This window comes from Erythrolamprus reginae, chromosome 3 (genome assembly GCF_031021105.1).
Source record: "Erythrolamprus reginae isolate rEryReg1 chromosome 3, rEryReg1.hap1, whole genome shotgun sequence".
NCBI lineage: Eukaryota > Metazoa > Chordata > Lepidosauria > Squamata > Dipsadidae > Erythrolamprus > Erythrolamprus reginae.
Genome location: NC_091952.1, coordinates 204,596,468 through 204,621,211, shown reverse-complemented (window position 1 = coordinate 204,621,211; position 24,744 = coordinate 204,596,468). Strand labels below are relative to the sequence as shown.

Below are 24,744 nucleotides of genomic sequence, written 5' to 3'. Positions count from 1 at the left end.
TAAAAACCAAGTTTGCTTAAAAAAAATTCTGGCTCCTAAATTTTTTGGCTGGCTCCTAGATTCTGAACAACTTTGTCGACCCCTGGTCTAAGTTGTCTAAGTCCAAGATTTTAAGTCTGGCGGAATAAGGTATTCTGTTGCAAGTGGAGGAGTGGAGGAGTCTTCTTGCGAAATATTTTTGAACTCTCAATTGTATTAATGTCTGATATGCAGTGCAGGTTCCAGACAGGTGAGCTGAATTCAAGAATTGGTCTAGCAGATATTTTGTATGCTCTAGTTAGCAGTGTAATATTGCCAGAGAAGAAACCAGCAAGATTAAATTGACTACTCTTTACTGCCTTTTTGTCAATGTTGTTACAGTGGGCTCTGGCACTTAGAGCATTAGATATGATTACCCCAGGATCTTTGACAGAATGAGGGTCATCTACAAGGTTGTGTTCTGATTCTATTTGCCAATAATAAGACAGAGCATTTGTTGGTTGAGTTTTGAAGTTGCTAGTTATCAGACCAATTTTTTGAACTTCTGATACATAATCAAGGTCTTTTTGAAGGGTAGTAGCATTGTCTGTGGTGTTCAATAATTTGCAGAGATAGACAGAGAGAGAGAGAATGTGATTTTCTTTGCAAATGTGTAAGACAGAAGAGCATTTGTTTGTTGAAATTTGAAGTTGCCAGTTGTTTGACCATTCTGATACATGATCAAGGCCTTTTTGAAGGGTAGCAGCATTGTTGGTGGTGTTAAAATAGTTTTACATTGTCAGCAAAAAGAAGACAGTTGCTTATAATGTAATCACAAAGGTCATGAATATAAAGTATGAAGAATGTAGGTCCTAGAACCCTGCCTTGAGGGATACCATTATTAACAGTTGCAGAATTTGATAGTTAACCCTCTATTTTAACCACTTGTTGTGTGTTTGACAGAAATGCAATCCAATCATGTCAAGTCCAGAGATGCCACAAGATTTTAGTTTCAGAAGTAGTTTGTCATGTATCACATGTATCAGAGACTTTACAAAAGTCTATGTAAATTGTGTCTATTGATTTACCTTTATCGAGTTGTGTAGTCCATATGTTTTTGCAGTATAGGAGTTTCAGATTACAGGATATTTTTTCCTGAAACCAAATTAATTGTTGGAGAGTAGGTTGTTGATTTCTAGGTGGAGGGTAATATATTGGTTTATGATTGATTCCATGACTTTGCAGATGACACAACATACTGGGATTGGTCTGTAATTTTGTTGGTTGTTTACAAAGTTATAGAATGCTTGGATGTATTTCATGCATAAAAGGTTTTCTTCTTTATTAAATTGTGATAATTGGTGTATTCAGTCTTTCTTTGGTGGCATATATTTTTGTAGCGGATTTAAAATTAGCAATGTAGCAAAGTTTTATTTTGTTTTCTCCAAAGAGATCTTTTTTGATTGGAGGTTTCTTATTTTTATGGGTGATTTATTTTTCTTGGTTTTGTTGGTTATTAGAAGTACGTATAGTTTAATGACTCTTTTGATTTCGAGGAAAAAGATATTGTAATATTGATAGTATTATAACCATAGCATTATAGTCACTTCCAAGAGAGAAGTGATTAAGAAGTTAATGGACTGTGGAAATGAATAGACTGACAATGAAAATTAAAGATAAGGAGGATTCAGAATTTATAACATTTGGGTGAAATTTTATAATTGGTTTGAAGAAGAATATACATAAAGACTCAATTACTAAATTTAAAATGAATAGGATGAAACACTCAGTTGAGAAACAATTGGTATAACTTGGATGACGAAATTAGACAAAGGAGGAAGCATTAAATAAATAATATATACTTAATGATAAAATATAAACAGAATGAATATAGCATTAAGACGTTAAAACTATGATTATAAAAAGTTAAAATTAGAATAGCTTTTCAATCTGATATGTAATTGAATTAGAATTATCAACTCTGGAAAGGATTTAGAAGGTATAGGAAGACGTAGGACAGCAGGAGAGAAAGGAGAAAGATTAGAAGGGGAAGTAGAGAAGAAAGAGGTTGAGAAGGAAGGAGGAGGAGGAGAAAGTAGAGGGTATTAGAGGTGGAGTAGCCACCTGAGATAGAAGGGAGTGAGAAGAGGAAAGTATGAGATAGATTGAATATTATAAATTATAATTCAAATGTAAATTAGGTTATTATTTTAATGTATTTAAGCGATGATACAAGCTTATTGATCTGTTTAGAAAGTACAGTGGTACCTCTACTTAAGAACTCAATTTGTTCTGTGACCAGGTTCTTAAGTACAAAAGTTTGTAAGTAGAAGCAATTTTTCCCATAGGAATTAATGTAAAAGCAAATAATGGGTGCAAACCCATTAGGAAAGAAATAAAAGCTTGGAATTTGGGTGGGAAGAAGAGGAGGAGGAGAGTTGCTGCCGAAGGAAGAAGGTGAAGGTCTTCATCAAGGTCTTCATCACGGTTGATTGGATCTCTTCTATGGACGAAAAACTGGTTCCTTTCAGGGCTGGGAACAAAAAGAAGACTGCTGGGGCGATGTCAGGACTATAGGGGGGTGGGGCATTATTGGGTTTGGCCAGGAACTCACGGACTCGTAGCACATTGTGGCAAGGCATGTTTTTCGTCCATAGAAGAGATCAAATCAACCGTCACAAAGACCTTGCAAAAGGTCCCCGAAGACACCTTCCAGGGCGCGTACCGGTCATGGCAGAGTCGCTGGAAAAAAATGTGTAGAGGCCCAAGGACAGTACTTTGAAGAATTTTAAATGTTTATGAAAATCTGTGCAATAAATTACTTTTTAAAAAATGATTGCATTATTTTTGGAGCACACCCTGTATGAGAGATCAGCCTCTCTGTTATCATGGTTGGCTTTTTTAAAGTTATAATTGGTTATCCCATTATTATGTTGATTTTTATAAGTACATATATTGATACAAAAGTCAATCATGCTGTGATCATTGTTGGAAAATGGTTCTATTATTTGTAGTCCATAAATTGAGTGTAAACTGTTGCAGAAGATAAGATCAAGGCAATTGTTGAGTCTATTGTTGTTTGTTATTAGTTGATCTAGCCCTAGATTGGTAATAGCAGTGTATAGAATTGAATGATTTGCTTCAGTTGTACATTCATTTAGTATCCAGTTAATATGAGGTAGGTTGAGATCATCAAGAAAAATAAGAAGGAGGTTGTAGGAAGCTGCCCAAGTTAGTTGTGAGGTTAACTTGCTCTCATGTGTGATGTTGTAATTGGGGGCTCTATAAAATAGTAGGAAGCAAAGGTGATATTTACGGACAGCTTGCAGACAATGGTTTCTAGTAGAGCAAATTCATGTATAACCTGAATATTTTTTAGGTTTAGTGATTTTTTTATAGAAGATTGTTAGTTCACTTCCTCTGCAGGTTTTGCGATTGAACCGGTAAACATGATAGTCTCTTACTTTGATAATGGAGTCAGGGTGGGATGTGTTCAACTAAATTCAACATTATATTTGTCTGTTTTGCAGACTAATATAATGTAGAATTTAGCAGTTTTTAGTAAGAAAATGAGTTTGTGTATTTTGTTTACAATGCTTCTTACGTTTGCATTTAAGATCAGTAGTGGTTGATATTGAGGAAGTAAGAGGCATGCGTACCTAGTTTAGGATATGGAGAGTTGGATGTTGGGTTGGATTGGATGATGGGAGGGGCAGCATACAAATATAATAAATGAAATGAAATATAGACTGTATGTTTGTATGCATGTGTGAATATAAATCTCAGAAACATTACAGACACGAAGTGTCATAGAATTAAATGTATATATTGTTTACTAAAATAATTCATTGCATATTAAAAGCATTTTTGTTTTCTTCTGGCTCTACCTACATTTTGTGATCAAGTGTGATCTTCAATCTGAAAAGTGACTATGGATCAATGAATCAGGATTATTTGCACCAGGTCACCAAAGAAGGAAATGATAGCTAAATTATATTGTTTGCCTGATGAACAGAAGCAGATGTTTGTTTATATATTTTAATTCTGTGTCTTGAGTTATAATACATGATACCTAGGAATTCTAGAATTGCAGTCTTCCTTATTTGGCCAAGCTCAGAAAGGCTGGTCTAGCTCATTAAAGTCAGAGAGATATTATTTCTTTTAAAATATCAACTAATGTTTGCAAGCACAGTATTTCTGAATGAAGATAATAATTTAGGAATATGAAGAATATTCAGTGTTTTAACATAGAAACAACGTGATAATATTACATAAGTATGTGTGCTTATGTTTTTAGTTCTATGGCGAAGTTCCGGAAAACAGAGTGGATGTTATAGTAGCTAATTTAACTGTGACAGATAAAGATCAACCACACACATCTGCTTGGAATGCAGTATACAGAATAACAAGTGGCGATCCCACAGGCCGGTTTACCATTGTTACTGATCCAAATAGCAACGACGGATTGGTAACTGTTGTGAAGGTATGTATTTGCCAAATTAAACATGAACAGATATGGGGCATATACTACTGAACTAGCTCCTGTTGTTAAATGACGAAAGCAAATTTTACCTTTTCAGAACTTTAGTATATGTTCTTGTGCTCCTAGTCTACAGTGGTTGTGTTTAAAAAAAACTACCTAATTTGTTCAAAGAAACTTATTCCGAAGTATATATCCAAATTACTATTTTAAACCTATTTTAAAATTTTAAAAATTGAAATACTAAAAAGTTTGATGTTTGACTTCCTTTGTTATTTTCCAAATTGACTAAATAATATTTTTCAAACTAAATATAGCTTCAACATTTCTATATTTCATTTTGTGAAATATATTTAATTAAATATTGTTACAATGCAACTTTGTCTGCTTTGTATGTATAATTCAGAAAGGTAGTTTAGGATTGTATCTACATGAAAGAAAGTGGCCAAATTGAATTATCTCAAATCTACATGTTAAGAAATCTGGTATATTTTGTGTTGCACATTTTTAAAATTTGCAACAAATGGACTACATCAAGGGTTTTCAAAAAAAAAAAAATAGACCACAAAATCTATTAATTAAAAATTACAAAAATTCTAATCTAAAAAATTGAATCTATGGTTCTCTTCACTGATTCACCATTTTTGTTGTACTTTAGAAAAATGGCTAAGGATAACGTAGTATTTAAGTGAATTTTTAAATGTAATTTAAATCAGGTGGCTATTAAGAAATAACCACATGGTAAAACACATAGGTAGCAGCCAATTGTTGCCAATCAGCAATTACATAACAATCTCACAGCGTCTGACAACCCAACACCTATAGTTAGATACACTATCATGTCTTCATATTTTTGCAAATGTCTTGCCTAATCAAGACCAATCTTGGGGATAATGTTCCAAAGTGTAAGCACCACAAAGAAAATAGTCTTTTTCTAGGTTTTCACATGAAGAAATTTCTTAACCAACAGGACCAGTAGTATGCTTCTCCTGCCAAACCTATTGGGAAAGGTAGAAGTGTTTGGGAACAGGAAAATTACTCAACTCAATGTTGTGAAGGGCTTTCTGGTGACCACCAGCATCTTGAGTTGAATCCTGAAACATACCAGTAGCCAACTCTGCTCCCATAAGAGCACTCTTACCTTGAAGAGTGCTTAAAACTGCTCATAGCACCACATTTTTGAACTAGCTACAATTCCCAGAGACTTTTTATGAGCAACAGAATGTAAACACACATTGCAGTAATCCACTTGAGAGTTGATTAAGGCATGATTGTGTGCAGAGTCCTGGATTAGGAACAGATACAATTAGCATATAATATGAAGTTTTGCAAAAGCTATCCACAGCTATCACCTGTTATTGAAAAGGGGGCCTTCAATTTATGCACTGCTTGGTCTAATCCATCCTAATCTGGATTAAAACATGGAAAATGCCAAGAGGATAGAAAGTTGTGCTAGGGTTGAATAGAAGCCTGTTCTTCTCCATTCAAACTCCCACAGTCTCCACATACCAAGAAACACTTCCACTGCATCAGTTAGTTGGAATTATAATGTGATATATCTTATATCTCATCCAACAGCTATAGATGTCATGGTACACTAAGGTTCCACATAACATAGTTTGAAAAACCTGAATTAGATCACAATATTTAATTTATAAATGGCAGAATTCTGATTGAAATGAGTCTGACTTGACTTGCAGCTGCTAAAATTAATTGCATTATGTGTAGCCAATTATGTTACTTAGGATCAAAATATATGTGCAAACAGCAGGTCAATTTGTTTTAAAATTTCCGCAATGAATATAAATCTGTAGGTATAAACATAATTTAAGAGAAAGGTAGTGGCATCATATGGAGAATTGGATTAATTATCTTTGAAATATGAATTTACCACAATCTCTTTCTTCGTTTCCCCCCCTATTTGGTATCACTGCTATTACCAAGCTTGCCGTTGAAGTGAAAATAGAGTTTAAGACATGGGCTTCAAAGTAGTCTCATGGTGCCATTATATTTTTAAAATCGTTCTCATCATGAGTACCAGACTTAGATTTAAACAAATACCACATTTATGAAGATTGCCACATTACAAATATTCAGTACGTTAGTGGGAAGTTTCATTACTTTAGTTTGTAATAATAAATCCAGCCCTGAAGCAGAAAAGCAGCATTCATACACTATGTCACAACTGTATTTATAAAGTTTATGCATATCCGATAATGATAGGGAGAGAAACAATTATTTATGTTGTCATTCTTCATGACATATAATTGTTGCTCAGGCCACGTTTCTAGTTTGGTAAATTAAAAATGATAGATTTTATAGATATTTTAATGGTTTTTAGTACATATAGCAACTTCATTTCCTTGCATGAAATATTCCCAAGCACTCAAAGTGAAATTAAATTATAGTTTCAGTATTGTAGAATGTTTTCTCATACTAGTTTGAAGAGTAAGAGAATCACTTCATATTTCTAGATTATTCTGTTGTATACTTCCAAAAGTGTAACATGATGATGTATTTTATATTCATGTATAAATGAACCTCTCAAACTAAAAAGGTCTGAAATGGAAAACAAAACAGAAAAGCTAAAATTGAACTAAATCTCTGTAAAGAGGATGAAATGAAAGGCTCGAAAGTATAATCTATTTGAAGCAGCTCAGTTTGCTTCAAATTAAATTCTTTTAGACCTTTCAGAATACAAGCAAGAAAAAATGAAGGTAAAACTCAATAAATAAATGTGGAAGAATTCCCCAGAGAAGCACTAAGCCCTTATTAACTCTAATACAGTGTAATGATTCCTGAAGGGGTTATATTTTATTTGGTAAGCAATCCCTCACTCCATGAAAATGGTATCTGAATTTGACAGCATAAACAGCTAAATGTGAAATATGTTTGCGGATCTTCAGCTCAGGATACTACTAATAATCTTTTAAAAATTGATATTACTAGTAGAAGTTGATCTAACTACTCTGAGATATTCGAAATAATATGGAAAAAAATACTAAAAAGGTAATATATTTTAAAGTTTTTGATTTCTCCCCCTTTTTATTAATCCTACAATACAATGTCAGACCTATTGGCAAAATTTCCATGGGTAACAAAAGAGATATGTAATCTTTTCACATTTCTGGTTGTCAAAGGAATATACCTTATGACAGTGATGGCGAATCTTTTATACATCAAGTGCTCAAACTCATACATGCACATGTCCAAACTGAAATGTGTGTGCGCGACGGAATGTGCACATTCGTAGACATGCATGAACGCATGCATGGACATATCAAATGACCTAAGTGCCAAAGTCCACTGCAACAAATCGCCAAAGAGGCTTTAAGAGTTGTTAACATAATCTTACCTAGCTTCTTCTCCGGTAATATCACACTACTAACCAGAGCCTACAAAACATTTGCCAGACCAATCCTTGAATACGGCTCATCTGTCTGGAACCCACATCACATATCACGTCCGGAAATCAATTGGCAGTCAATACAGTCTGCAGAGTGCTAAAGAAACATGGGCATACCTTGGGAAGCCCATGACTGTTCGCGCAGCTGCATTCTGCACAATTTGTAGTTTTCAGACGCTCTTCAGAGGTAGCGCCATGCAGAGAGCATTGCAGTAGTTGAACCTCGATGTGATAAGAGCATAAGTGCAGTGAGTAGAGACTCCCTGTCCAGATAGGGCCACAACTGGTGCACCAGATGAACCTGGGCAAACGCCCTCCTTGCCACAGCCGAAAAATGATGGTTCAGTGTCAACTGTGGGTCGAGGGGGAGGCCCAAGTTGCGGACCCTCTCTGAGGAGGTTAAATATATATATATACACAGTGTTATATCTATATATGTTACAAATAATACTTGAGAAATATAAATAAATAAATAATACCTGAACACATGCATGGACATGTAAGCATGCACAGCAGAGACCAGCTGGCCACTGGGAGGCGGAGCATCCCAACACTGGCAGTGCAGCAAGAGGAAGATCTTCTTCTTTCCTGAGCTTCTGTTTCGTCATTTTCTGGAAAACAGAAGCTCACGAAAGAAATGCCACAGAGATCTGACCTGGGGCAACAGCATGCATGCCATAGACCTGCTACAGAGATGCTCATGTCTGCCAGGCGTTCTCCAATGCACTTGCAAGGAGAGTCCAAGATGGGTTATACTTCAGTCTGATTGGTAGGGACTGAGTTTTAATTTAAATAATTACTAGGCAGGCACCGCCTCCCCCCTTAGCCCTCCAGTCTAAAAAACTCAGTCGCAGTAAAGGGACGCCTGAGTTACCTCTCGAGTAAAATTATTGTATTTTTGCTGTTTATTTTGTATTGCACTAACCTTTGCATTTTATTTCCTTTTCCTTTAGGTGCAGACGGGGAATTATTGCCTCGGGCGGGCCTGGGTTCCAAACCTCCCGTGGGTTTCACCCAGTTGCCTGCAGCTCCTCCCTACCCAAACCACCCAGCACAGAGAGATTCCAACGAGCTGCCTTTATGGGTGCGGGAGTGAGCGCCCGGGTGACCTACCTCCGAGGTGGCACCCGGAGGACGAGGAAGTGGCTGACGCCTCGGGGGGTCCGTCCCCCCCTTGGCGAATAAGCCACCGGCCGAGCGTTGGCGCTTCTCTCCAGCGGCCGCGGGGGGGGGAGGAAGCTACCTTCCCCCGACGACGGCAGGCGAGAGCCGATCCAGCCATCTATTCAGGGAAGCGGCGGATCGGCTCGAAAGGAGGATTCCAAGGCGATCGCAAGAGGCGGGAAGGGCCGGCTTCCCGCCCGCCGGTGAGGCTGCGATCAGTTGCCAGGGCAACGGCCCGCGGCCATCTTGGCTGCACTGACGCAGCAAAGGGCGGCAGCCATCTTGGGAAGGTCTGAAACCTCCCGGCTGCAGTTTCCCGCCCACAGGCTGCTGCGTTGCCATAGAAACCGGCCGGCGGCCATGTTGATGAGGTCGCCGGCTCGGAACTGAACTCAGCCACACCCCTTACCGAGGCTGGCAGGGAGAGCACGCAGGCGCAGAGAGGAGCACTCCTGGCCTTTCGCTTTCATTTCTGAGAGACTGTCCTTGCTTACACGGGGCCCCGTGGACAACGCAAGAGTTTCAAACTAATATTATAAAATCGTGAGTGTTACCTGGGGGCATGGCTGACCAAGCAGCACAGGTTGGGGAGGAGACCACCCCTACTAGGCCCAGTACCTCCAAGGAGAAAGCCTCAAAGTCAAAATCCAAATCTGCACAGAGCTCTTCACTAAGGGATGCAGAGAAGCGCATCAGAGCTCTTGAAAAACAACTAGAGGCCTCACAGAGAGCAGCAGGGCCGGCTGTGCATACAAATCAGCAGGCACCTGCCAATACCTCCATTTCACCCCCTATGTTTCACCAAGGGGCAGCAACCTCAGTCTCAGAGGGGGATTGGTCCCCAGAAAGAGGGAGCCAGGCCTGGATACCACCCAGGCCCGAGCCATTTGGCCTGGGGAGACAAGCTGCGGGGTGGCCTTCTAATTACCCCCCCTCTCAGACCTCGCAACACGCTCAGACAGCCACCTTTACCCCTACGGCGGCAGGCCTTCGCAATACCCATGATGCCTGGCAGAGCATGCCCCAGGCCCTGCAGGAGATGATCGCTACCACGTATAACCAGGGTCTTATCACCGGGGCACAACAACACCAGCAGGCCCCAGTGGGACTCCCTCCAATGAGGTCTAGAGACCCCTGGACGGCCCCTGCCACGCAATCCTTAATGGAATCCATGGAGGAGGAGGATGCCTACCGTGATGACTTCAGCGCAGCTGAGGATGACCTGTCCGGGGATGACCAGCCGCCGGAACAACCCACCTATACGGGCCTGTTCAAGTCTTCCCTCTTCAAGGTGCTCCTGAATAAGGCAAAGCTGACTATTGATCAGGCTGGTGAGAGCGGCCAAGCGGTGCCTCCGGAGGCATCCCAGCCAACAGGAGGCCTGTTTATCTTCCCTAAACAGGAGACCGTAAACATCCCGTCTTCCCACCTGTTCCTGGAGACCATTCAGCGACCGTGGGAAAATCCAGCAGCGGCTCAGGGCCCCTCCAACCTTGACCGTAAATTCTACACCTTTGACCAACAGATGGAGGAGCTGTTGGAATTCCCAGCCGTGGACAAGCCCGTAACGGGCCTTGTGTCTAACGCCCTAGTACCTTCTGAGTCGCAAGAAGGCCTGAAGGCTGAGGACAAGCGGGCAGAGAACGTGGCTCGCAGAACCCACCAGATGGCAGCCTGGGCCGTACGAGCCGCTTCGGCAGCCTCGTTTTTTAATAGGGCCATGCTCCTCTGGATTAAGGAGATCCAGGCTAGGGCCGACCCAGAGGACGGAAGACTCCGTCAGGACCTCAACAAACTGCTGGCGGCCACCGAATTTTCGGCGGATGCCACGGTCAACGCCGCCAAGTTCGCTTCACGAGCAATGGCCTCTTCTGTGGCCTCGCGCAGACTCATTTGGCTCCGCAGCTGGCAGGCGGATGTCAAGTCCAAGTGGAGTCTTGCCTCCGCCTCGTTCAAGGGGAAGAAGTTGTTCGGGGAGGTCCTTGACGATGTCCTGATCGAGGACAAGGATAAAAAGAAGGTGATGCCCAGGGCCAACAGACGGCAGGATAGGCGGTCCACCCCCTATCAACGACGTCAGCCCTTTCGAGCAGAGCCCTCCTCGTCCAACTCCCAGACAACGAGGCCGTACTTCCAGGGCTCCTTCAACCAGGGAGCCTTTAGGTCAGACAGGTCCTATCAGACGGACCGAGGCAGATCGTACCAAGGTCGCCGCCCCTTCAGAGGAGGTAACAGGGGCTTTAGGAAGAACAAGTGACTTTCAGAGAGACACCCCACTAGGCGGCAGACTGCGGTTCTTCCCCGACATCTGGAGAACCACAGCCGCAGACGCATGGGCGGTATCCACGGTTTCCCAGGGCCTGAGGATCGAATTCATCCGGCCTCCCCCCCATCGCTTCCTACCTTGCCGTACCCCGTCAGACTTTCAGAAGAGAAAACTCCTATGCCAAGAAGTATCTCACCTCCTAGAGATAGGGGCCATAGAGGAGGTACCCTTGGCCCAGCAAGGCAGGGGATTCTATTCGGCAATATTTCTTGTACCAAAATCCTCAGGAGGAGTGCGAATGATCCTCAATCTCCGACAGTTGAACCTCTACGTGAAATACCGGAGATTCAGAATGCACTCACTAAAAACTATTCTGGCCTCCATAAGACACAGGGATTTTATGACGTCAATAGACTTGAAAGAAGCCTACCTGCACGTTCCCATCTTCCCACATCACAGGCAATTCCTGCGATTTTACCTAGACGACAGACACTTCCAATACAGGGCGATGCCTTTTGGACTATCCTCCGCCCCCAGGACATTTACGAAATTACTGGACGTCCTCACGGCCAGTCTCAGACGACAGTCGGTACGCGTGATGGCGTATCTAGACGATATTGTCATTCTGTCGAGAACCAGAGAACAGGCATGCAGAGACGCTCAACTGACAATACAGACACTGCAAGACCATGGCTTTACAGTCAACTGGTCAAAGAGCCAACTAACACCCACACATCGGCTTGCCCACCTGGGCACCACTATAGACTCCAACCTGGGTGCGGTTTTCCTGTCCCAGGAAAGACAAAGAACAATCAGGACTCTGATAAGAGAGCTGGGACCTCAGCAATATCCCACTCTTGCCCTTTTATCGAAAATCCTAGGAACCTTAGTTTCCTGCATAGATATAGTGCCATGGGCGAGACACCATTTACGCCCACTCCAATGGTTCCTGCTCCCCTATCAAAGGCAAAAGACCAGTCACTCTCTCAGGAGAGTCCCCCTCAGTACCAGAGTACGCACCTCCCTGCAATGGTGGAGGTCCCCTTCTCTGACCAAAGGATCCTTATTTCTGGACAAGGAGCTTATTACAATAACAACCGATGCCAGCTTGACAGGGTGGGGAGCACATCTCTCTTCACACATGGTTCAGGGACTCTGGGAGCCTCAAGACCTACAAGAGATCAATATAAATTTCCTAGAGTTGAAGGCTGTTTCATTGGCCCTCCACAGCCTTGCCCATCTAGTACGGGGTCAACATGTACGCATCCTGACCGACAACGTTTCCACACGGTCCCACATCAACCGACAAGGGGGAACACGGTCACGGAGATTAATGAAGGAATCAACATCACTCCTCAGATGGGCAGAAGGGAATCTAGCCTCGCTTTCAGCGGAACACATTTCCGGAGTAGAGAATGTGTGGGCGGACTGGCTCAGCCGCCAGACGCTCGACCCGGGCGAGTGGCGACTGGATCCCAGGATTTTCCAGGAGGTGGTAAGGAGATTTGGGGAACCAGTGATAGACTTGTTTGCAACAAACCTAAACACCCAACTTCCTCGCTTCTTCGCTCGATTTCCCAACCCGGGCGCGGAAGGGGTGGATGCCCTGACACTTCGATGGCCTCAAGGTCTTCTTTATGCGTTCCCTCCTCTGTCCATCCTCCCCAAAGTGATTCGGAAAATTCTGGAGGAGAGAGCAGAAGTGATACTGATAGCCCCGTTTTGGCCCCGGCGCATCTGGTTCGCAGACCTAGTGCAACTGTCGAGGTCACCCAATTGGAGGATACCGGACCAACGGATCTCCCTGACACAGGGGTCCTTCTCTCATCCGGAGCCACAGTGGTGGCATCTAACCGTGTGGCGCTTGAGCGGGAATATCTAAAACGCCAGGCCCTACCGGACACAGTCATTGACACCATACAAGCCGCCCGTAGACCATCTACAAGGAGAATCTACCAGGCAACTTGGGCTACCTTCCATAAGTTCTGTGAGCAAAAGGAGGTAGATCCTCAGACGGCGTCGCCGCAGGTAATCTTATCATTCCTGCAAGCTGGCCTGGAAAAGGGCCTTGCCCCTAACACCTTACGCCGCCATGTTGCCGCTCTGGCCACCATCCTTTCCACAGACAGTTACCGTTCCCTTACCAGACATCCATGGATCAGGGATTTTCTGAAGGGAGCGACCAATCTCAAACCACCAGTGATTCATCGTTTTCCTTCCTGGGACCTCCCCTTGGTGTTGCACGCACTGACAGGTCCCCCCTTTGAACCTATCCGTCAGATATCGTTAAGGTTGTTGACCCTAAAGACCGCGTTCCTGGTTGCAATCACTTCAGCCAGGAGGGTTTCGGAGATTGCTGCCTTGTCAACAAGACCAGACCTTTGCCGCTTTGATCCCAACAGGGTAGTCCTTAGATTAGATCCGGCATTTATACCCAAGATAAACACGTCCTTTCACAGGACTCAGGATATCATCCTTCCGGACTTCTGTGCTCGTGGGACTCATCCGTCTATATTACGATGGCATAAGCTGGACGTAAGACGAGCCTTAAAGATTTACGTTCGAAGGACTAAGGATGTTAGAACGACAGAAGCCCTGTTCGTGTCCTTTGCCACCAGAACTATGGGCACTAAGGTGTCTTCTCAGACTATCAGCCGATGGTTGAGGGAATGTATTGCTGAGGCATACAGGACTAAGGGATCCCCAATTCCTTCGGGGATAACGGGACATTCTACTCGAAGTGCGGCAGCTTCATCGGCCTGGAGGACCCAGGCCTCGTTGGAGGACATATGTAGAGCAGCCACGTGGGCAGCTCCATCAACGTTTATCAAACATTATAGAATTGACTCCTTTGCTTCGGAGGAAGCAGCATTTGGGAGGAGGGTATTGCAAGGGGTATGTTCTTATGTGGAACCCCTGGTCTAGTCTTGCCCCTCCCTGTGATCGTAACTTGGGTATATCCCATCTTGGACTCTCCTTGCAAGTGCATTGGAGAAAGACCGTTGAACTTACCTGAACGGTCTTCTCGATGCACTGCAAGGAGAGTCCAAACCCTCCCGACTCTGAGACCAGGGTTTCTGTGGGGTTTGAGCTATATGGTTACAGTTTCATGTTGACAGTTCAATTGTTTAATAAATGTTTTTTGCTTTACTGCTCCTTCGCCTTACTTTAGACTGGAGGGCTAAGGGGGGAGGCGGTGCCTGCCTAGTAATTATTTAAATTAAAACTCAGTCCCTACCAATCAGACTGAAGTATAACCCATCTTGGACTCTCCTTGCAGTGCATCGAGAAGACCGTTCAGGTAAGTTCAACGGTCTTTCGCCATCACGGCCTTAGGACATGAATATAACTTGGATAGTATGTATGTATATATATATATATTTACTCATAAAAATATTCTGTCTGTCTAACTCCGATTCTCAACTTCTGTTGCTGATTAGCAGTGATTACAGATCTTCAGGGCCATTTATGCAATTTCAGTTAACAGAGAATATGTGACAATGACTTCCGTAGGAGATAGTTGAGGTAGGGGGCAAGTAACAGAATATGCATTGCCTCTTATTTAGTTGCTTAACGGCAGAACTTACATTGTAACGTTATGATTTACTTGTTGTGAGCCGCCCCGAGTCTTCGGAGAGGGGCGGCATACAAGTCCAACTAATAAATAAATAAATAAATAAATGATACATACTTCAACATTTTAGTTTTGATAAAGATTAAAATGGACTTTTACATATAGTTTATTACTTCCAGTTGTACATCTCTAATATTTTCAAGAATATTTGTAAATAAGTATTTCTGTAATGTTTCAACTTCTCTTATATATTGGTATGTATTTAATTTTTTCTGTATCCTATGACTAAAATAACTTATATTGTATTTTGTTTTGCCAGCCTATTGATTTTGAGAGCAATAGGAAGTTTATACTGACTGTAGCTGCAGAAAACCAAGTGTCTCTGGCAAAAGGAATACAGCATCCTCCTCAGTCAACAGCCACTGTATCCATTACAGTTATTGATGTGAATGAAAGCCCAACTTTTGTCCCAGTCACGAAGACTATACGTCAAGAAGAAGGGGTTCTTCCTGGGGCTGTTTTAACATCATTCACAGCTCAGGATCCAGATCGTTATATGCAACAGACTACTTTAAGGTAACATATAATTGTCTTAACCCTTTGACTCCTTCCTTTGTCTGCAAGAATAATTGGAAGGTTGTTTTAAAAAGTGTTCTTCATCTTAATCTGTATGATTTACAAATATATTTTATGCATCTACACATACAGTGTTCTAGAAGTTAAAATTGTCTGGTGCAAGCAATAACTTCATGTCTACCACATTAACATAGCTTGGGGTGTGGTAAACAGTAAACAGTCTAAGGTTAAAGTTTTGTGACTTTGGGGGAGAAACCACGGAGTCAATTAGTAAATTCCAGGCATTGACCACTCTGTTGTTGAAGTCAATCAAGTTTGGAGCAGTTTACCTTAAGTTTGTATCTATAATTTGCTTGTGTATTGTTGTGGTTGAAGCTGAAGTGGTCATTGATAGGTAGGACATCATAGCAGATAATTTTATGTACTATGCTTAGGTCAGACTGAAGGTGGTGTAGTTCTAAGTTGTCTAAGTCCAGAATTTCAATAAGGTACAATAGAACCCCGACTTACGAGACTAATTGGTTCCGGAAGGAGGCTCGTAAGTCGGAACGCTCGTATGACGAAACATTGTTTCCCATAGGAAACAATGTAAAGTCAATTAATCCGTGCAACAACAAAAAAAACCGCTGCCGCCGAACGCGGAAGTTAGCGTTCGGCTTCAGGAGACAGCTGCGAAGCGGCGCGCGTGTTTTAAAAGGTTGCAGCCGGCCTGGGGGGCTTGCCAGCACCCCCCCCGAGCCCCCCAGGCCGGCTGCAACCTTTTAAAACACGCGCGCCGCTTCGCAGCTGTCTCCTGAAGCCGAACGCTAACTTCTGCGTTCGGCTTCAGGAGACAGCTGCGAAGCGGCGCGCGGGATACGAGCGCCAAGGAGCTGTCTCCTGAAGCCGAACGCGGAAGTTAGCGTTCGGCTTCAGGAGACAGCTCCTTGGCGCTCGTATCCCGAATGTGAGCTCGGGAGGCGAACAAAAATGTCGTTCCCCTCCCAGCTCTTATCTCGAGTAGCTCGTAAGTAGAGCTGCTCGTATGTCGAGGTTCCACTGTATTTTATTGCAGGTCGAGGAATGGAGGACACTTCTCGTGAAATATGTCTGGACTCTCCCAATTGTATTAATGTCTGATACACAGTTTTTCAGTGTTCCAATTAATATCCAAGAAATAAATCAGAGTCAAACGCTTGGCCTTCTTTCAAGTTCCAATTTATTAACAGAGTCATGTTGGCACAAACTGTAGGAACCCGAATATAACTTCCCCTAGAGTTCTGCACCCAGTTTAAAGTTCATCCCCTGTCCCCACATCCACAAGTTCAGCACATGGACCACTCTGGTTGTGCCAACATCCACAGTCCTCCCATTGGCCCATATACTTTCAATTTGTTTTTGATTGAAATAGAATTAGTATTTTTATCCTCAAACTGATCAATCTTCTGGTTTATTAAAAAAATAATCTACAATTCTTCCCAAATTCCACAAGCCTATCTTGTACTAACTGAATGAGTTTCTCTTATTCTCAAAACTCTTCTTTCCCCCATAGCATTCCTTCAGGGTGGCTTCATATCAGTCTGCTATGGTGTGTTACCTTAAATTCACCATCTTGCCCTTAGTCATTTAGACCCACATTTGCTGAGCTCTCTTGCCAGTTGATCTGGAGTGCAGTATAAAAATAGCTTTCTTTCTTCACTTTTCATAGGGAGACTCATTTCCTTTCCTTCTACCAATAATTATAGCCTTCCATTTGAATTGAGAAATTGTCATTGTCCAATACTTGACTAGATCAGTTTTCCTAGTGTAATGCAGCCTTTGAAAAAATTGTCCTGCCTTTCGTCACCAGACCGTCATCCCTTAGCCTGTCTGTCTCTTTTTCTGTCTTACTATGCTGCCTTGTAGCCTAGATTTTAGCTTCCTGTTCTATACCAAGTATGTGATTAAAGTGTTTTTCATTGAATCGATCTGGTTTAAATTTTAAGGACTTTCCAAATATTACTTGCTAAGTAGAATCTCCAACGCAAGTAAAAATTTTATCTCTTTTTAAATGATTCTTGCTTGGAATTGAATGAATGATGAAGATGTTCCACTTTTCAAGTAATTTAATGAGACTACAGCATGTAATGCACATTTTAATCATTGAGGCTTACTTTTCATCAGTGATGTAATTTTGAACAATGATGTAATTTTGAACGGTTATATAATGTTTACATGACAATGTTTTTAAATACTATACAATTCTAATTAATTGTGTATTTCTAGGGATATCAAAAAGTATTATGTAGTTTTGGGTAATATATAGCAAATACGTACATAAATATAAAAAATATTCAATGATACAAATTATTTTGCTTATTGTATACATATTTTCTCCAGATAGCAACTTTGCAAAAAACAGAGTTTGTCGAATAGAATTTGTTTTTGTGTGTCTTTTTGATGATTTTTTTGACCAAATGCATCTAAGGTTAATATAGTGCTTTGTGTTAAATTTTTGCAGATATTCAAAACTTTCAGATCCAGCCAATTGGTTGAAGATTGATCCAATTAATGGTCAAATAACAACAACTAGTATTCTGGACAGAGAATCACCACATGTGAAAAATAATATGTATAATGCTACTTTCCTTGCCACCGACAGTGGTATGTGATTATTTCAAAGGCCTGTATTTTTGAGTGCCATGAATATCATCATCAAAATAAGGATATGAAATACTGATTTAAAAGCTGTGTTATAATCACAATAAAGTACCGTAATACCTCATTTTACGAACTAAATTGGTTGCGGGAGGAGGTTCGTAAGGTGAAAAGTTCGTAAGATGAAACAATGTTTCCCATAGGAATCAATGGAAAAGCCAATAATCCGTGCAAGCCCATTAGGAAAATCCAAAACATTAAGGCTTAAAAAAAAAAAAAAGCTGCCGGCAGACAAAGCTGAGGCGAAGGAGTGGGGGAGTAACAGTGAGAGGTGGCAAGAGGTGGCAGTCCCAACAAGCAAGGTGAAAAGAGCCTCTCTTGAGCTCCATGGGTCTTTCCGTCCCATTTTTGCTCACCCTGTCCTGATCATTTTCCCCACACCTTTCTCCTCTCTTGATCTCCATGGGTCCCTCCTGTTTTTGCCCACCCCACTCTCCTCATCTCCCCCTCACCTTTCTCCTCCCTTGAGCTCCATGAGTCTTTTCTTCCCGTTTTTCCCCACCCCACTCTCCTCATCTCCCCCTCACCTTTCTCCTCCCTTGAGCTCCATGCGTCTTTTCTTCCTGTTTTTATCCCCCCTACTCTGCCCGTTTTTTCAATCCTGGGATTCCCCTCCTGGGATTTCCCTACAGCATCGCGTTTTTGCGGAAGTCTGGAGGTCGGGTTTCCCATGGAGGGGAGCCTCAGGGGATCCCAGGATCGCAAAAACTGGCGCTTGGCTTGCAATGAATGTCTGGAGGCGGGGCATCCCAGCGGCAGGTTCGTAAGGTGAAAAAAGTTCGTAAGAAGAGGCAAAAAAATTCCGAACCCTGGGTTCGTATCTCGAAAAGTTCGTGTGACGAGGGGTTCGTATCATGAGGTACCACTGTATAAGAGAAATTTTCTGGGTATAGGTATCATCATAGAGAGATTAATACTTGAAAAGGAGTTATTTACTACTCTGTGACATCAATACTATTAGTAATTGGAAAGTAGAGAACTAAGGCCCAGGATATCCTGGCACTTGTCCATTGGCCTGGATAACAAGGACTCCTGAGATTTTTCCCATTAAAGAAAAAAAAATATGACTTAGAGGGAATCTGCCCATTCCCATGTGTTTGCTAGGAAAAATGCTGTGCTCCAGTCTTGATTTTAGTTCAGTTCTTAGATCATGATCACTTGAAAGTAAGCAATTAATTTTTAAAAATTCATTGTAACTGGTTTACAAATGGTTAAACAACCTAATTTAGTCCTAACCCACTCCTAAAACACTATATTCATGTGTAAAGTCTTCCTATGGAACTTTTGATTTTTATTATTATGTTCTTTGCATTGTCTGTTTCCTGTCTTTATACAGGATGCGTTCCAAAAGTAATGCAATTATTTTTTAAAAAATAATTTATTGAACAGATTTGCACAAACAAAATTCTTCAGGCCCAAGAACTGTACTTTGAAGAAATTTAAGTGTCTGTGCAAATCTGTTCAACAAATTACTTTTTAAAAAATAATTGCATTACTTTTGGAATGCATCCTGTATTATTTATCTAGGAGCAAATGATTTCTGCTGTTAAAGTTGTTGTTGTTGTTGTTGTTGTTGTTGTTGTTGTTATTATTATTATTATTATTATTAATTAGATTTGCTTATTTTATTTTGTATTTGTATTCTTAAAGGAATCCCATTAATGAGTGGGACTGGTACCCTTCAGATCTATCTGCTTGATATAAATGATAATGCTCCCCGAGTGGATCCTCAAGAAGCTACAACATGTGAAACACTACAGCCCAACGCAACAAATATCACAGCAATAGATGATGATATTGATCCAAATGCTGGACCATTTGCATTTGAGTTGCCAAATTCTCCTTCCAATGTTAAAAGAAATTGGACTATTATTCGCATTAGTGGTAATATATATTTCTATTTTTAAAACAAATGTTGTGTTTGTTTTGTAATAGTAATCCCTATTAATTTTTATTTCTAATATTTTAAAGTAATTATAACTATATAATATTCAATTGAATAAGTGCAATATTGGGGACTCAGCTTTCCTAGTCTTGACATTTTTCTATTGCAGAAATATGTTTGTGGAATTAGATGATCTGATTCTAAGAGCTGAAATCAGCTCTTCGTAGGCCTTTATAAGGTTTAGAAGAAAATTCAAACAAACTTTTCACGCTTGATCGAAGCTCACCAATAAATAATAAACTTAGCTATTTCAGAAAGAAATTCTTAAGCAGGTGTTTTCTGGTTATTTCAATTAATGCAACAAACCATATTTATCGTTTGGAATACTGTTTTCAGTTCTGGAGACCTCACCTACAAAAAGATATTGACAAAATTGAATGGGTCCAAAGACAGGCTACAAGAATGGTGGAAGGTCTTAAGCATAAAACGTACCAGGAAAGACTTAATGAACTCAATCTGTATAGTCTGGAGGACAGAAGGAAAAGTGGGGGGGGGGGACATGATCGAAACATTTAAATATGTTAAAGGGATAAATAAAGTTCAGGAGGGAAGTGTTTTTAACAGGAAAGTGAACACAAGAACAAGGGGACACAATCTGAAGTTAGTTGGGGGAAAGATCAAAAGCAACGTGAGAAAATATTATTTTACTGAAAGAGTAGTGGATCCTTGGAACAAACTTCCAGCAGACTTGGTTGGTAAATCCACAGTAACTGAACTTAAACATGGCTGGGATAATCATATATCCATCCTAAGATAAAAATTCAGGAAATAGTATAAGGGCAGACTAGATGGATTATGAGGTCTTTTTCTGCCGTCAGACTTCTATGTTTCTATGTTTCTATCTAGGTTTCTTTTCTTTTTTCAGGTGACCGTGCCCAATTGGCTTTAAAGATCAGGTTCTTGGAGGCTGGAATATATGACGTTCCAATAATAATAACAGATTCTGGAAATCCTCCCAAGTCTAGCACTTCTATTCTGAAGGTGAAAGTTTGTCAATGTGATTTAAATGGAGACTGTACAGATGCTGACAGGATTGTTGGTGCAGGACTAGGCACGGGTGCCATCATTGCAATTCTTCTCTGCATCATCATACTACTTGGTAAATCTTTTAACCATTTTAACGGTGATCGTGTATGTTATTACATGGGCTAAAAATGCTAAACATTGGTTTGCCATGGTGTAGATCCTTTATACATAGATGAGATATTGACAGTTTATTTGAGAATATATAATAGTCAGTGTTCTTGCTAAAAGTTGTGGCTTCTTATGGGCATATATTATAAAGATCTTCAAATTTTAGAGCAAGTATTCTAGATGGCATCTGAATGTTTTTGTGAAGGGAATGGGGGGACAGAAAATGTGTGCGTGTATAAATGTTATTTTTCCCACTTCTGTGGGTGATAATCTCAGGTCCCCTACTAATGGCCTGGTAGTTTGAGAGTTCTTCTAAAGCAGTGATGGCGAACCTTTTTTTCCTCGAGTGCCGAAAGAGTGTATTGCACATGCACAAGTGCCCAGACCCATAATTCATGCCTGGGGAGGGCAAAAAACAGCTTTCCCCACCTCCCTGGAAGACCTCTGGAGGCCAGAAATGTCCAGTTTCTCAATTTCTGGTGGGCCCAGTAGGCACTTGTTTCACCCTTCCCAGGCTCCAAAAGCTTCCCTAGAGCTGGGGAAGGGTAAAAACGCCTGCCCCCATCCCCCTGGAGGCTCTCTGGAAGCCAAAAATGCCTTTCCAGAGCCTCTATGTGAGCAAAAAATCAGCTGGCTAGCACACACATGCAGGTTGGAGCTGAGCTAGGGCAACGGCTCGCGTCCCAGCAGATATGGCTCCATGTGCCACCTGTGGTACCCGTGCCATAGGTTCACCATCGCTTTTCTAAAGTCTAGACAAAGAGTCCCAATGTTGTTTCTGAGATCTGTTGGGGCCACTCCTTCCAGCTTGCCATCACTGGAACCACTTAGGCCTTTATTTTCCACACCCTCTATAATTTCTCTTCAGGCCCAGTTCTTCATATTTTCCATACATACCTCTTCCTGGCATGGCTGTCACTCGGCATCACTACATTTATCATCATTGTGCCTTCTTGTCTTTGTCTGCTACCATGATGTTTGTTTGTTTGTTTGTTCGGCCAATAATGCCATATATATCTGCATCTGGAAGTCCTACAGTACCTTAGCCCTGTTATTGTCCACAACCTATGTTTAAATCTCTCCTCTGGACAGGAGTGTCTAACCTAAACACTTTTCATATGTTTCGGTACATAGGGCCAGCTACTTGGTTGTGCTGTTCAGTGTATGCCAGTATGTATTTGACTGTCTCTGAGACCTCTGCGGTCTGTACCTTGAATTTTGTGTAGTCTGGTTAACCCCAGCTTCTATGGAACTTGAGCATAGTATAAGTTCTTGTCCTGCTGTGATCAGTTCCTCAGTGTTGTCTTTTTGTTCACTGCTTTTCAGCCACTGATAAGATTTCCTAATATCAACCAGCAAGCTATCTGTCACTGATACACCCCATGCAGGATATTGTCTTTCCATGGCTTGATCTTCCTTCCATACCTTCTGTTGCCTCAGGCATTCTCTCAGCAGTTCATCTTCTGGTGCCATCTTACGTGTGTGTGTGTGTGTGTATGTGCACAGACACTTATGGGAAAAGAGAGAATGTGGATGGATGGATGGATGGATATTTAAAGGTTTTATATTAAGGACAGTACAGTGATACCTTGTCTTACAAACATCTCATCATACAAACTTTTCGAGATACAAACCCGGGGTTTAAGATTTTTTTGCCTCTTCTTACAAACTATTTTCACCTTACAAACCCACCGCTGCCACTGGGATGCCCCGCCTCCGGACTTCCATTGCCAGTGAAGCACTCCAGAGGTGGGGTTTCCCATGGAAGGGAGCCTCAGGGAAATCCCAGTAGTGCAAAAACGGTCGCTTTGGCTGGCAAAAGGGGTGAATTTTGGGCTTGCACGCATTAATCGCTTTTCCATTGATTCCTATGGGAAACATTGTTTCGTCTTACAAACTTTTCACCTTAAGAACCTCATCCTGGAACCAATTAAGTTTGTAAGGCAAGGTATCACTGTATATGTAACCCAGTAAAATAACAGCAACAAATTTATATCATGCATTCTAAATGCTTAGCAATTATCATATATTTTCTTCTTCCATTTATAAGTATAAAAGTCATGCTAAAAGAACAATGGTAAACGGCTAACTTTTGAACTGTTAAGTTTCAGACAAAATAAAGAGACATGGTCTTTGTTACAAATTAAGCTCCAAAAGTGGCTTGGCATTGTTTCATTCTAACTTTCTCTACCTACCATTGATGTGCTGTGTCATACTTCATTACATAAAGAAATTAGAAAGCTAGTGTGTGACTGACCTCACATTTATATAACGTGTGCTATGGCTGTGTTAAGCATTAATGACACACAAATCAGAACACACCCTCTTAAACACTAAAAGGCTTGTGTGAGCTTCAGAAAGTACTCTGACTGCCTCTTTGCACCTGTATATGTACAGCAATTTTGCTCTTTCAAGTGCACTAATTTATCTAACTAGAATTTACTATAGTTTACAGCTCCGAGAATAGCAGTTACCAAAACATTGAACCTATGAAAAATACCCTGCTTTCACCCGAAACAAGCTTACTACCCTTGACACTGAAAAAGCAGAAGGAAACACACTAGAATTTGCTCCGTAGATCATTTAAATTATAACTATCTTGTTTGAAAGCACAATCCTCAATGAAATTCTTGTGCTGAAACCCTGACATTCCTTCTAAAATATTCTAGTAGTTCAAGCTTTTAGATCCACATTCCTTAGATAGTTTCCTATCTACATTGCAAAAAGACCAATCTAACAGCAACTGGTTGATTGTATTGTATATTTGCTGTTGCTCTTCATTTATTTAGTGTATTGCTCCTGTGACACCTGAACTGATTTGATACATACAGTGTCTCTTTTTTCTGAAGGAATTCTAACCAATTGAACCTCCCCATGATGTAGTTTCTTACAACTTCTTATTTAATGTTATCTTTTTGATGGATCACATTTGGAATTGTCCAAGTCCTATACATCCTATATAGTGTAAGGCAGTGATGGCAAACCTTTTCTCCCTCGGGTGGTGAAAGAGCGTGTGCACCTGCTATAGTGCGTGCACGAGTGCCCACACCCATAATTCAATGCCTGGGGAGGGTGAAAACAGCTTCCCCCGGCTCCCAGAGACCCTCTGGAGGCCCAAAACAGCCTATTTCCCAACTTCTGGTGGGCCCCATAGGCTCCTGTTTCACCCTCCCCCAGGCTCCAAAGCCTTCCCTGGAGCCAAAGGAGGGTAAAAACGCTCTCCCCTATCCCCCTGGTGGCTTTCTGGAAGCCAAAAATGCTGTCCCATAGCCTCTGTGCGAGCCAAAAATCAGCTGGACAGAACATACATGCACATTGGAGATGAGCTAGGGCAATGGCTCGTGTGCCAGCAGATATGGCTCCACGTGCCACCTGTGGCACCTGTGCCATAGGTTCACCATCACTGGTGCAAGGGAATGTATTAGAAGGAATTCACTGCTTCTTTCCTTTAAGTTGCAAGTTGAAGCAGATAAATTCCTGAACTGATAGTACTGAAAGTGTTCATTTCTTCTGTTTTTAAAAATAACAATATAAGGAAAAGTAAATAAACCTCTCACTTTCTTCT

General features: G+C 41.5%; 1 protein-coding gene across 1 annotated transcript in view; it reads left to right on the top strand.

The window, feature by feature from the left end:
• Positions 1-24,744, top strand: part of CDH2 (cadherin 2) — a 160,410-nt gene that overhangs the window by 122,444 nt on the left and 13,222 nt on the right. Inside the window, exons 9-13 of the mRNA XM_070747687.1 lie at positions 4,256-4,441; positions 15,168-15,424; positions 17,904-18,046; positions 19,751-19,984; positions 20,911-21,144. Of these exons, the coding sequence (XP_070603788.1) occupies positions 4,256-4,441; positions 15,168-15,424; positions 17,904-18,046; positions 19,751-19,984; positions 20,911-21,144 (1,054 nt within the window). The remainder of the gene's footprint in view (positions 1-4,255; positions 4,442-15,167; positions 15,425-17,903; positions 18,047-19,750; positions 19,985-20,910; positions 21,145-24,744) is intronic.